Source organism: Epinephelus lanceolatus, chromosome 17 (assembly GCF_041903045.1).
Source record: "Epinephelus lanceolatus isolate andai-2023 chromosome 17, ASM4190304v1, whole genome shotgun sequence".
NCBI classification, from domain to species: Eukaryota; Metazoa; Chordata; class Actinopteri; order Perciformes; family Serranidae; genus Epinephelus; species Epinephelus lanceolatus.
The window spans coordinates 19,625,447-19,639,881 of NC_135750.1; the positions used below are offsets into that span (position 1 = coordinate 19,625,447).

The 14,435-nt window shown below is 42.8% G+C and overlaps 1 protein-coding gene across 1 annotated transcript in view; it reads left to right on the forward strand.

The window, feature by feature from the left end:
- The window catches only part of lrmda (leucine rich melanocyte differentiation associated), a 271,122-nt gene extending 258,541 nt beyond the window's left edge, over positions 1–12,581 (forward strand). The window contains exon 7 of the mRNA XM_033613275.2: positions 8,473–12,581. Within this exon, the coding sequence (XP_033469166.1) occupies positions 8,473–8,552 (80 nt within the window). The 3' untranslated portion in view covers positions 8,553–12,581. The remainder of the gene's footprint in view (positions 1–8,472) is intronic.
- The last annotated feature ends 1,854 nt before the right edge of the window (positions 12,582–14,435 follow it).

Here is a 14,435-nt window from a genome sequence, read left to right on the forward strand (position 1 = left end):
TATTTTGCATACGGTGTAGGCTCTATGTCAACGCAGACCCTATGCCATAAGTACGACATCAATTTGACGCAGAAGTATAAATCCTGCTCTGTTTGTGTCAGTCATTTGGATGGGAAAGAGTGGTGGAGGCATTTTACGCAATTCATTGCTTTCATTTACATAATGGGTATCAAATGAAGGAGGGAAAAAAGGTATCAGGTGAAGAACTCTGTTGGTGTCACTGTGAGGCTACTGGTATTGTAATTTTTTTTTAAGATACCCAGCCCTAATCCGCTTCATGTTGTGGTTGTGCAGTGGTTGACACACTTCCTGTGTGCCACAGATTGAGCCTCCGTATTCTCGGGAGATCGTACCCATTGACAGACAGAATTGCATAGTAAAAGCGAGGCTTATGTGGAACCATTCTAAATGCCGATGGTGTCATTACGTTGTGCAACATTTACTTCATAATGATCATTTGAAACAAAAACACTTGTCTCTTTCCACTTAAACAGATTCAGGAAAGAAATACAGATTAGCAAACCAACACACACCAAGACGCATCCAGCATACCAATACTAAGTGAAACAATATCATTTCTCTCCATGGCAATGTGCAGTGTGTGCCAGCCCACCTCTCAGTAGGCTGAATCACAGTCCAGTGGCTGTTGGTTTATGGGACGCAGGGGGGTTATCTATCTGCAGGCCTCCCTATAGAGAGGAGGTGGCGACTCCATCTCATGACGTTGGGCTGAACTGATAAAAGGACAGCCGGAGATGGATTGTGTCCACAATAATAGCCCTGGCTCACAGCAGCCTACGCCCCAAGCTCATAAGTCACTCTCGCACCAACTCTTATGGATGCTTGCCCCAAGCTCCATATGACCCCATCCCCCACCTGCCCGGCAGTGTTATTTCAGCCCTTGGAGATAATACAGAAAGTGTAATTGCCTTGTTAATTGGCTTTTTTTCCTCATTGCATTTTTACCCTGATTGATGGCAGCACTGATGGAATTGTCGGCTAAGTGGCCAAACTAGAGGGTGGGACAGAAAAGCAGAGGGAGCGAAAAATACAGCAAGTCAGAGAGCAAAAGAGAGGAATCAAAGAGAGCAAATAAGAGAGTGAAGAGTGTGGAGAAGGAGAAAGACAGAGTGAAGGCAGTTGAGAGGAGAGGGGAGGATAGATATGAAAAGGAGACAGTACGAGAAACTAGGAGTGGAGGGAGTGGATCCATGCCGAGAATAGATAACCTTGATGTTAAAAGCTACATCCGTCGGATGTGTCTTTCTGTGACATATTGATGGCCCTTGAAAAGAGTCAAGCTGATTTTATGCAGGGAACAATCATTAAACCCACTCCATCTCCCTCCTCTCCCCGACTCACCCACTTTCTCTCTCTTGTAAGTGTGTGTGTGTGTGTGTGTGTGTGTGTGTGTGCGCGCACACACACATGCACAATTTGTGTGTGCTGATTAAATGCAGAGTTTTGAAGCAGGATATGTGAGATAATATGGCTAAAAAACCCGAACAGAAGCCCTAGTTGTAGTGCTTGGGATGATTTTTTTTTTAAATAACCTAAAAAAATGTAATATGGACAAAGTATTCACCTGATGAACATTTTTTTTATTTTTTAAAGGTGCAGTAAAATTGTTAAATTGACTGTGGGATTTACCAGATTGGTATGTCTACACACTACTAGTGACAAAAAAGGCCACTGTCCTATTTTAGAGTGTTGGTTCCCCAGAAAATGTTGTCGTTGTTATCATTATCATTACTACTTTGGATTTGTTTCTGCACTTTGCCCATTAATCATACTGTACCTTGACTTTTTTGTGTTGTCAGGTGAAAACATGTTTTTTACTGAAAACAAGTAACAAGTCACAACCCACAGTCCTTGTATTATTAAGTAATGAAAAGATAGTTTGAAAAGGCATATTGCCTGATAGCTGAAGCTAGGAAGATTGGCTCTTTGGTGTGCAATCAAGTAAAGTAGTACTTCTAAGTCTAGAGCTGCTCACCGGATTATTATATACTAGCAAGATATTTAGGGCTGCCCCCTAATAGTCGACTAAACATTAGTCGACCAGAAAAGCAAGATTTCATCGGTCACTTAGTTGCAAAAATAAAATAAAATAAAATAAACAAACGTATTTGGAGCTGCGCCTCATCAAAATATATCAAAACTTATATGACTGGACCATGCTGAAATTTAATTTGAAAGGACAGACACAGGAAGAGGCCACGTTCAGCAGTCAGACAGGACTCATGTTAATTTACAGGGCTGGTACCTGTGGTTATTCCACAGGCTAGTTAATAACACACCGGCCGGAAATCCAAAGTGTGGGATCTTGCCGACAGCGTCATTAACAGGTGGCTCACTCAGTGTGTGACGTGCACTTGTAGATAAAATATAGGCCTATATTAATGAAGGTTCATTAGTACGGTTTTGTATTTCTCTGTAATGTAGCACAGTGTTAACAATGTTACTGATACTATTCTTTCTCACACCTTGAACTCAAACCATTGTGTTGTCCCGCCTAAAATATATCATTTAATAATTAAATTAATATCGTAAACATGTGGGCGACTAGTCGACTAATGGCCCTAAAGGATGACTATTGGTCGACTAGGAACATTCTTAGTCAGGGGCAGCCCTAATTGATATGCAGTGTGGTCCCGTTGAGGCATGAAACCGGCCCAACCAACATAGTGAGGTCCAGACCATAAGAATATAACTGCAAAATTTGTGACTAAATCCAGACCCAAGACCCAAAGTTGTTTGTTTTGTTTGTTTTTTTGCTTACTTGCTTCCATTAGGCTAGCTTTTACTGAACTTTCATTACCTTGGCTAAAGCAATGCCTACAATTTCTTGGGCATTGCAAATCCCAGCCCAGCTTTCATAAGAAAATTTTGGCATTTTGTAGATACATTACATTTGTTCGTGTCATACGTATCATATCTGTGTTTCTAAAGTGACGCTGCTCTGATTGCATGTGTATGAGCTGTCTTTGTCATCTGGAGGTAGAGGAGATGGTGCCACCAAAACTGAGTATTCTTTTAAAAGTTCCATCATATCGGCTAAACAGTAATGTTACAAATGTTACATATCCATGGTTTACAGAAATGGCAATGGCAACATTTATTCTGGTGATTGGGTTGTGCTCTCATACTTTGTTGGAACCAGTAAGTTTTAGGTTGGGTAGCAGAACTCTAAACCTATCTTTCCTAACTGACCCTTCCCTACTCTGCAATCTACAGAAACTGGTAAGCAATGTTCTTAAAGTATGACCTTACACGCTATGACTTTGTAGCTTTCAAGAAAAACCCACATGAGAAACCCTCTATGAAAAAATACACTTTGCTGAGGCTAGTGGAACAAAAGATAGCTTGGAAACTGACGGGACTTCTGCTACCTATTCAAGAGGACGAAATTAGACAGTCTTTGTATGTATTGTAAATTATTTTGATGTTAAGTGTGATTTAAGTTTGAGGCACAGAGTACACAGTGGAAACAGATTTTTATGAGATTTAAATCTGCTTAGATACTCAGGAGACAGCACAGTTCAATTTTGGTGAGGGGTTTATCCACCAGAACCAGGAGCATGAGCTAGACCACTGCCACTAGACATCTAAGGAACCACTGACTGACATCGTATTGATCAACAACTTATAAAACTCTGTTTACATATAATGATGATTTTATACAGCAAGGTAATAAAGTATCAGAGATCGCACCCTTGTCAGACGCACTTGAGTCCTCAGTTGTCTGCAGGGATTGTTTTAGCGGCCTTGCACATTGTATAGAAAAAATATATATTCACAAGGAAAAAAGAACTTTTGTTACCATATGTGTTGATTTGGTATTTGAGTTCTGTACATAGGAGGCTTTGTACAGCTGGCTTACTCACACTGTGGCAGAATGGGCCATCAAGCCCCCGTAGAGAGGACACATGCTTTGGGTAATCAGCTCTGAAAAGACCAGACTGTCTGACGATGAAGCTACACTGCAACACTCACCAAGAGGAAGATACAAGATACACACTGTACGGCCTTTTAATAAAGACAAGAGGGTTAGCTACTCCCCTTAAAAACAACAAGGTGCCGCGTGACATATGCAGAACAAAGGCCTGATTGTTCCTCCACCGGGGCATGATGGAAACAGTAGCCTCCTCATCACTTTGTTAATCTGTCACTTTAATGGCTGCTCCCACTGTTCGCACTGTGTGCTGTGTTTGTGTGCATGAGATGAAAGTGTGCATGGGTTTGCCATAATGTGTATATGGTCGAGAGTGTGGGTGTTGATTCAAGTGTGCTCATCCATGGCTTAGGATACACAGAGGATATTGTAGACTACTGGGTTTGGCACTGTACCACTTGTTATTAAGTATCTGTTCATCAGGCGGAACCCCACAGGCGTAAGCGTGGCCTCGGAAGGCGTTATGTAAGAGTGAGTTTGGCTTAGTTATTCCCTTCTGTGTCTCCAACTGCCCCATCTTTCTCCTGGTTTCTCCCGTAATAAGAGCGAGCTCTTGCTGTGAAGGGAACGCGGCGAACTGGAATGTGTTTATGCACAAAACACACTGCTTAATGTAGTGCTGAAATGCACCCAGTGCTTGAGCCAGGTTGCGCAGAAAATTAAGAGACACACTCTGGCACTTTTTCACCCACTGGGAAACAGACCTCATCCCTGTTCTTTGTTCTGCCCTTCTCCTTAACTTACTCTCCCTCTTCCCCTTTGATCACAGATATAGCTTTTTGTTTAAAGCACAGTTGGAGAGTTACAGGTCACACATCGCCAGAGCTTTCTGATTGGTGCTGGAGAATCTCAGAACGTGTTCCCTCCAATCCTTCTCGGTCCCCATGGGCTAGTGACGAGCTCAGCAGAGTGTGAAGGCTTGAGGGGCCTTTAGCTTTAGTTCCTTCATCTGTGAAGGTTATCTCTGAAAGGCTTTGGTTGCAACCTACAAATATATCCCCTCTAGGTAATGTCTTATAGGAGTCTTGGTTCTGGTACCTCAGTGGGGTAATCTCTTTAAGGGCCCCACACTCCTGGAGAGAGTGAGTTTCTCGCCGGGTAAGCTGTGAATATGTGAAAGGCCCCGGCGCCCATGTGATCAGAGCGCTGTGAGACACCCCGAGTCCTGTGGTGTCAAGCCCAGTCTCCAGCCGTGGCACCTATATCCCCAGGCAAATCACGGCAGCTGGAATTCACCCCCTCCCCTCCCCAACCACCTCACTGTCAGAGAAACACACACAAATGCATACACACACACACACACACACACACATATATACCCCTCACACACCGGAGGAGCAGGCAGGCATGGAGCTGGTCCCGGATTTTATCGGAGGTGACAGCTCCTCACACTTCAGTGTTTGGATCACCTCAAGTAGCTGGGCTATGAGGGGAAATGAGCACTGCTCCACTACAAAGTCCAGATTTAGATTGACTGAGCTTGTCCTCGGGCCTGTGGGCTGCTGCTGCTGTTGCTGCTGCTGTACTGTTCCTCCGCCTGACAGAACACCCACTACCCCTGCGAGGGACTGGTGTGTGTGTGTTTGTGTGTACGTCTGTGTACAGTATATGTGCGCGCGCGTGTGTCTGTGTGACTTGGTAGAGCCTACTTTGAAGAGTCAGAGAGAGTGGGGGAACGAGAGCGATGTGTCAGGTTTGGTTAGAATTGAGGGTGGCATCAGAATATGCTTGGCACTAATATGGCACCAGTATCTCTGTCCCCGTCTCTGCTTTCTGTCACTTAGTTGCCATTCTCTCCCCGCCCTTGACAATGTCTCTTTGGATTATGTGATTGGACTTAGCGCTGGGAGCACCCCTCATCCCTCTGCGACACCGCCTCTCCCATAAGTCTCTCCTTTTCTGCCCTGTCTCTGGCCCGCCCCCCCCCCCCCCCCCCCCCCCCTCATATAATACACTTGATGTCTGTTTAAAAAGCCTGGCGAAAGCTGTATCTGTTCTGCTGTCAGAGGATCATTGACAGCACTAATGCCACTTGTCCTTGCCTCATTTGGTGAGAGGTGACACCTAGCCGCAGCCCAGCTGCATTCATCAAGTGGCATTGGGAGCGCTGTGACATCAGAGTTTGAGCAGACCAGCCACAGAGCTCTGGGCAGCCCTCTCCCTGGGTGGCAACACCTCTCATTACAACAAGAAAGCACTGCCGGCCATTTTGGATTCACCCTCTGAGCTGTATAGAGGGTATGCAGCTTATTATTCAGGAGTGTGGTTAAACTATATCTGTAAATGTAATTGCAAGATTTTACCCTTGCTTAACTTACACTATTTATTCTGTAGAATCAATATATATCATTCATGCAACTTTTTAGTAGCAGCAGCAAGTGTTGTACAGTAGCAAGTTTTCAACTCCAAAATTGGTGTGTATTATGTAATGTGCTTTATTAGCTTACACAAACACCACGTCTGCTGATTAGGGATGTCACGAGAACTAATACTCAGGTAGCAGGTCTCTGGCAAAATTCTGAAAACGTGATGGTACTCATTTTTCTCCAGCACAGTAGATACAGTAGGTACTGGGGATCAGTTCTTCTGAAGCTTACGTTGCAGCATACACACCTACAGGTGTGCTAGTCTGCCGTTAAATGCCAAAAGAAGAAGAACACCTGGCAGGTTGGAAGAACAACACGTGGAAGACGGCAACAAGCACCACCTAGACTCATAAAAGGGAAAGCATTTTTTTCCTGAGGCCAGCCTATTTAGTTAATTCTTTGCAATGGGAGCATAGCGTATTTACACTACGATACAAATGGCAGCAGTATGACAAGGTGCTGAACGTCTATTCTGCACTGAGCACTGCACGTTTGGTGTTTCAGGGTTTTTTGGTCGTTATGTTAAACCTGAGTAAAACACTGCACTTATCACTGTCACTTGTTACCCAACCAACCCAACCACCCATTTACAGTCGAGGAGATGCCACTTTATACACGTCCAAGTGCTGAACAACAAAAATGGAGGTGAAATATGTTAATATCCTGAAAGCTTTATATTAATATGTTTCCTCAGCTACAAAATCTCTCAAACCCACATACTTTGCGTTCAAAGCAGATCATCAGGGATTAATAATGAAATGTAATTTTTCTTTGTAAGAAATAAAATCAAATCCTGTTTATTTATATAGCACAGTTAAAAACAGCCACAGTTGACCAAAGTGCTGTACAAAATAAAAGAATGGCACACAAATATATAGCAATATAAAATGTACATAAATATAAAACAGGTATGAACAATTATACTTGTACTAAAAATTATAAAATACTAAAATATTAAAACCACTACAAACAACCAAAGGCCATTGAAAACATATTTTGTTTTCAGATATGTCTTAAAAGTGTCAAGAAAGTGTGTATGATTAAAAATATAGAATTTATTGTTTTGTTTTTTTACTGTGCAATCAAGTTGGTTATCAAGAACTGTGGTATCACTGGTATTTATATCGCCTACTAAATTTCTGACATAGTGATAAGCCTACTGCTGATAATTAATAATAATAAGTAATGGCTTGCTGTGATAGATCAGTGTGTGTGTGTGTGTGTGTGTGTGTCTGTGTGTCTGTGTGTCTGTGTGTCTGTGTGAGTGTTGTGGGTGGCTGTTACCTTGTTACTGTTAGGACTCTGCCCGGAGGCCACACTGGTCTTTCTCTGAAAACAAGGTGCTCATCCTTCCCAGCAGCACCTCTCATCCCCTACATGAAGCAGACCCAGACCCTGTTCAGTCCTGCCACTTAAAGATATCCTGTGGAGTTGTTGTACAGTAAACACAGCTCTGTTTGCATTCAACATGTCTGTCCTTAAGGTCTAACAAATGCTGTTACTACCTCATAAAATGTTAAGCTCTGTTTTGAAGGTCTTAAAACCTACGTTGGTATCATTCTGTTGTTTAATATGTTAGCGGATCCCTTTTTAGGATCTCACCCAACAGGTTGGGAACACTGCTGCTCATCTATAACTGAAACACTGCAGTTTTACTGATGGATATCGCTCAGATTTCCATGATCAAGAAATTACTGACGGGTGAATGCCAAGTTGGTAGTTTGTCTGTCCCAAGTGTGACTGATATTCAAATGGTGACTGCAAATTGACCTGGACATATAGCTAGGTGTGGATATTATCAAACAGTCTGGATATACTTTAGACCAGTGGTTCCCAACTGGTGGGTCGTGGGCCCATTCTGAATGGACTGCAAGTGACTCACAAACGTGTCAAGTTTGTAAAAAACACACCTTATTTTTAGGAAACAGTACATTTCAGCCCAGAGCTTTTATTTTGAAGTGCCGTTTCCTGCTGTAGAGTGAGTGACTAGTGGACAGCAAGTATGATGCTGAATGTATTAAACTGTGTGGACCTTGAACTAATGTCTAAGGAGAAATCTGGACCCCGTTTGGAACCACTGCTTTAGACTGTAATGCTAAATGCTACAGGATGACTGACACCTAACCTGACTCTCTCTCACTTTGTTTTCAGGGGTATTCGCCAAGTGTCGCTACGTCTACTATGGCAAGCACTCAGAAGGCAACAGATTCATCCGAAATGACCAACTCTGATGGACAGCTGGTTTGGCATAAAGAGGGACATGAGTGACAAAGGATGTGAACAGAAGGAAAGAGGATCAAATCCGTCACTTATTTATTGAAACCACTGGTGATATGTGAGTCTACTGATCTCCCACTGGTAGAAAGATTTAAACGTCATCAAAAAAAGTTTGTTACGTCAGGGGAATGGGTTTTTTAAAGTTTCTATTCCAGCCCCATAGTTATGGCCTCCGCTGCTGAGCTGGGTCTGCTTCTGCCTCTCTGCTTCCAGCTCAGAGTCAGAGTCAGAGATGACACTCCCACTGACATGATTGCCTCTAAGCATCAGCAACCGCACAACTCCAGACACACACAACACACACACACGCAAGGACAGTCTCTCTCTTACACACTGTCAGTGACAAACACACCCAGCCAATTGCATCCTTTTCTTTGACAGACATGATGGATCACCCGTCCACTACCGCCACTAATCAAGGGTGAAAGGGGTGACGGTCACACACCTGGGGCCTGACATGGACTCATCTCTCTCTCGCTTCTCTCTCTCTTTACACACACACACACACACACACACACACACACACACACTCACATATATATAACTGCTGTTTAAAGCATTAAGACATTGCAAAGAGTTTGACAGAACAGCCTGTTTTAACATTCCAAAGAATTTCAATCCAAACCTGAGGCATGATCAGTCTGTTTTGTTTAGCTTGTGGCAATCTGCAGAATCCTTTGCCTTTTTTTGTTTGAATTTTATTGAATGAATTTTATGTTTGTGTCTCTTAGAAAAGAATGAGAAACTGTCCCCTTTAAAGTCAGACATGTCTGATATCTTAGCAATGATTTCTGTTGCACGTAGGGCTGCCCCCGAATAGTCGACCAAACGTTAGTCGACCAGAAAGGTTATAAGTCGACAGGATTTTATTGGTCGCTTATACAAAGAAAAACATGAAACTCTATTAGGAGCTGCGCCTTGTCAAAATAAATCAAAACCTTTATGACTGGACCATGTGGGAATTTAATTTGAATGGACAGACACAGGAAGTGGCCACTTTCAGCAGTCAGACAGGAGTCATGTTATTTTCCAGGGCTGGTACCTGCGCTTATTCCACAGGCTAGTTAATAACATGTCGGCAGGAAATCCAAAGTGTGGGATCATTTTGAGAAGGTGAAGGATGAACCCAAGGTGATATGTAAACTCATCTTCATTGGTCGACTACAAACATGACGTATCATCTGAAACATGTTAGTAGCTACATGCCCATTAGCCACTTAGCACAATCATTACTGCTTTGCCGACAGCGTCATTAACAGGCGGCTTGCTCAGTGTGTGACGTGCACTTGTAGATAAAATATAGACCTATATTAATGAAGGTTCATTAGTACGGTTTTGTATTTCTCTGTAATGTAGCACAGTGTTAACAATGTTACTGATACTATTCTGTCTCACACCTTCAACTCAAACCATTGTGTTGCCCCGCCCAAAATATATCATTTAGAATAATATTGCAAACATGCGGGCGACTAGTACGACTTTTGGTCGACTAAGAAACCTCTTAGTCAGGGAGGTCGGGGGCAGCCCTAGTTGCAAGTGTGTATGCATTAGTACATGTGTTATTTTCTGGATGAAATGCAGCTTTAAATGTCAAAAACATTCCAAATACCAGTTTTAATGACGAACTGAGTTGTAACCAAGTATGCATTCCGGGTGTATCATTGTGTATTTTAGCGCCGTTTTCTCATGTTGTCTTTCCCACTGTGTTTCTTCAACCAGCTGACTACTTCATACTGAAATATATAAAATATATGAAAGTATTATTATAAACAAAATATAAAACATAATCTTCAGAAAAATCAAATGCACTGTATTTTTATGTTTACATTTTATAATACTTTTATAATCACTGTGTAATGTGTTTATCACAACCCAAGTCAAAGTTCTGCCATCTTAGTTAAAGTTCCCCAGGCAACCTTCCAATCTGAAAATTTGATATTGACAATGTGATATAGCTGATATGATATACAACTGTATAAGCTGGATGTCTTCAAGAAATTCAAAGGGTCAGCCAGCGTGTCTCTGGTCAGATTGATGCAGAGCTGTATTTACTCAGGTTATATCTGTCTGCTACCACAATAAACTGTTTTCCTAATGATCATCACATGAATATTTTTCCTTTTATAAAGTCTATAGAGCCAAAAGAGCCAGTCAGCATTTATTATCCCTGTGTTAGTCATCATTACAACCCCAAAAGTGGTTAAGACGATGTTCCTGACTGAGACATCTCAGGTCAAGTCATGAGGTTTGATCATATTACCTCCTTCTTTAGAGGTGAAGTAGATGAATACAACATGGTGATGAGACTGAGAGGAGAGGCTCGCTGTTTCGGGATTTGAAAGAAACCATGTTGAGCTTCAGTCCAGCATCAATCATCCACAAACAGATGAAGGGAAAGGTCAGAGATAGCCTCGTGCAATGTTTGTTCACTATGTTTATTTCTTATTTCTATTAGCTTAAAGATTGTGTGCGTGTGAGAGTATGCGTGCTCACTCGCATAAGCTTATACACCACTTCCTACAGGACTGTGTGACCATATTCCAGCTGACATGCCGTTCAGGAGCCTGGTCACTAGTGCCGGCGTTTCAAAATGACAAGGTTTATTTGTCTGTGTTTTGATATGCTCAGAGGAAACTGGGGCTGACAGCCGGAGGAGGTAGGAAGAGGGGAGCCACAGCAAGTTCCCCCCCGCACGACACAAAATGTCATCCTTCCCCTGGCTGCAGCGCGCGCCTAGCCATCCTGCTGAAAAGAGCAGACATTTAAAACTTTGTGACATGTGTCACAGGCACTGCCATTGAGCCAGTGCCACTGACAGAGCTGGAATTGACAGGCCCCGAGCCACCGGAGCTGGCTGGGGGACACACCGAGTTTGGTGTGTGTCACTTCCTATCCTTGTCAGGGACGCATCCTGAGCTGCCACACCAACACAAACTGCATTATGGGATGGGCGGGGAGTGCCAGAGCGGGTTGACATATGCTTGACGTGCGCCTTTGTGCATGGGTAGGGGATGAATGGGATGCCTGGCATCACGGACAGTAGATTAATTAAGGTGTGAGCCACAGCCATCTACCTGTAGGCGATGCCCTCCTTGACCCTCAGCTCCGTCACTGCTGCTGCTCCTTGGGAACTTCCTGGCTGAACAAATGGCACGCCACTTCATCAGAGCAGATCAGTGACATTCTGCTATAGTAGCCCTGCAGGCTCTTCTACTAGCCAGTGTGTGTGTGTGTGTTTGTGTGTGTGCGTGTGCTCAAACCTTCATATTTTCTATGTGTGTCCATGCTTGAGTGAGTTGGATCCACAGCAGGATGTCTGTGCACAAAAATGTCTGCAGTGAGTTTTTGCTGTTGCCTTTCATTTGTTTGTAATATCTTAGAAAAGAAATACGACTGTGACATTCCAAGCCCAATGAAACCACACACTGAACATCTAAGTCTAAATTGTTATTCTATGTCATACTACTGTTCAGATCAATTAAATTTCAATATCACATATCAAAATGTGCCTCAGAGGGCTTTACAACATAAAACACCCTCTGTCCTTGGACTTTCAGTGCGGATAAGGAAAATTACCAAAAAAAAGACCCTTTAATAGATAAGGGAGAAACCTCAGAAAGAGCAGAATGTTTTGAGTATGCAGTGCAGTCACAGTGGAAAAGTGACAAAAGTAACAATATTTTACTAACAAAATCTGCTTGACTTTTGAGTGTGCCGGGTATGGACGCAATTGTCCAACAATGCAATGCATAAAGGAAATTAAAAACTACAAAACAATGCAGACGATTGTGAGACTTATCTTTGGAAATATTTGTTTAATATTTTTTGTCATTGCACAATGATAAAGCGAAAGTATACTGAGCGTAAGTGTAGATTTCGAGGTAGACGCAGGGGGCACACACCCCTCAATATGTGTATTTGTTCCCACCGATAAAACATGAAAGTGGCAAAGGACTTTTATTTTGACAAAAAAGTAAGAAAAATTGGATTATATTGATGCAGAAAAGGCACAAATTGGTAAATAATAATTCACCAGAATGAAGGCAATTAGGTGTTTGATGGACCCCCAGAACCCCTGTTTTTATGTGTCCCACTCCCCAATACCTGCACCCTTCATACAAAGTAATTTTTACAAAGTTCATACAGTATTTTTAACTGAAATTGAGACATACTGTTTTCAGATTTTGGGTACGTTCAATGCATAAAATCTGAGCTTTATATTACATCAGTGGCACAGCACAATTCACCTCCCCAAAAGGCACACCAGTGTGTGACTCACTGTCAAAGGAACTAAGGACCAATCACCCCGTCACTACATATCAGCCCATAGCCTGATGACTGATTGGCATGAGCTAATGCAAATTTACAAGGAGGCAGAGGGAGAAAAAAGGGACTTGTCTTTATGAGTGACAACTGGCCACTGATAGCAGAGCAGCAAACAGGATGGGGTGAGATTTAGATTTAACTGTCCCCCTGGCTGTAGAAAGCTCTCTCCTCCCTCCCTCCCTCCCTCCCTCCCTCCATCCTTCCTTCCACTCCACCCCTTTCTCTCTATCTCTCTGACATACAAACTCTTTCCCTCCTGCACCTGAAGACATTTGGCAGCACACTGCTGTCTTGCTTGATCCAGAGAAGCCGAAGAGGGGGGAAGGAAGGCCCTTATTTCCGGGCCTGGTCTTAGATGAGTAACATTTGTCATTCAGGGTTGTGCTGTAGTAATTAGCTTGTCAGTGGGCACCAGGCTGAGCTGGCTCTTTCTGCTAAGAAAGATGGACAGACTGACACAGGAGCTGACAGCCAGTCGATAATGTGGCAATTAATGTCATAAATAATTCCACTGCCAATTATATCAAAATGGACTCTGTTCTTTCACAGGGCCTGGTACTCCCTTATCATTTCCTCTGATAAGGGGAACAACCGTCTTCATCCCCCCCTATAATTATGGGCCTTTTTATATGGAAATACAACTCTCTCCACATGTTTATAGCACAGGGGTGAAAAGTAGAAAGAGGGAGACATGGACAATAAATGTAACATGCTAATGAATCTGTGTTTTGTGCCCTTTACCTCGGGTCTTTTAACGGGTCATACAACAAGACCTTGAGGCATTCCAAATGTCATTGGCATGTACGAAAGGAGAAGGAAAAAAAAATGATTTGAAAATACAGACAATTATGTGAGAGAGATCGATCGGAGCTGATATTCTAAAGGTTGCAAAAGCTTAACCAACAGTGAGAATATTGATCCTGACGCCCCATCACTCGGTGGGAAAAATTATATCCATTCTCTGTCTTGAAGATGCAGGTCAATCAATCGCAGCAGGTGAGAATACACGATGAGCTGGAATCAACAAGGGTTCACTGAATAGCAAATGTGCTGCATATTGAAGGGAAATAAAAAGGGAAAAGTGGGAATTTGCTTTGAAATGCTTATTACCCGGCGCCTCGGCCTGTTTTCACGGGCTCATTTGTCTCGACAAGTGACTCAGTCACTGTGAATGGTCCCCATCAGCCTGACACTAAACTCTTCCTGTGAAATGTATGAGCAAATAAAGTGAGCTCAGCACATGTAAAGCCCTCCTAATGCATTGTAAAACAGCCTTAAACACATCAGATGTATCTTCAGGATGGGAAGGTCGCTCTGATGGTAATATATGGCCTGTGCTGAGAAGTCTCAAGGTCGTGTCAGATTCGCCTACATAATGCATGATTTCCCGTTACTCTTACAGACTCCAATCATGCCTCGCAAGCCTTGAGATGAAAATTTTACTAAGTAAATCAGCCACCTTGCTGGCATTTCTATTACCCCTCTGTGTGCACTGACAGAGAAGATGAATA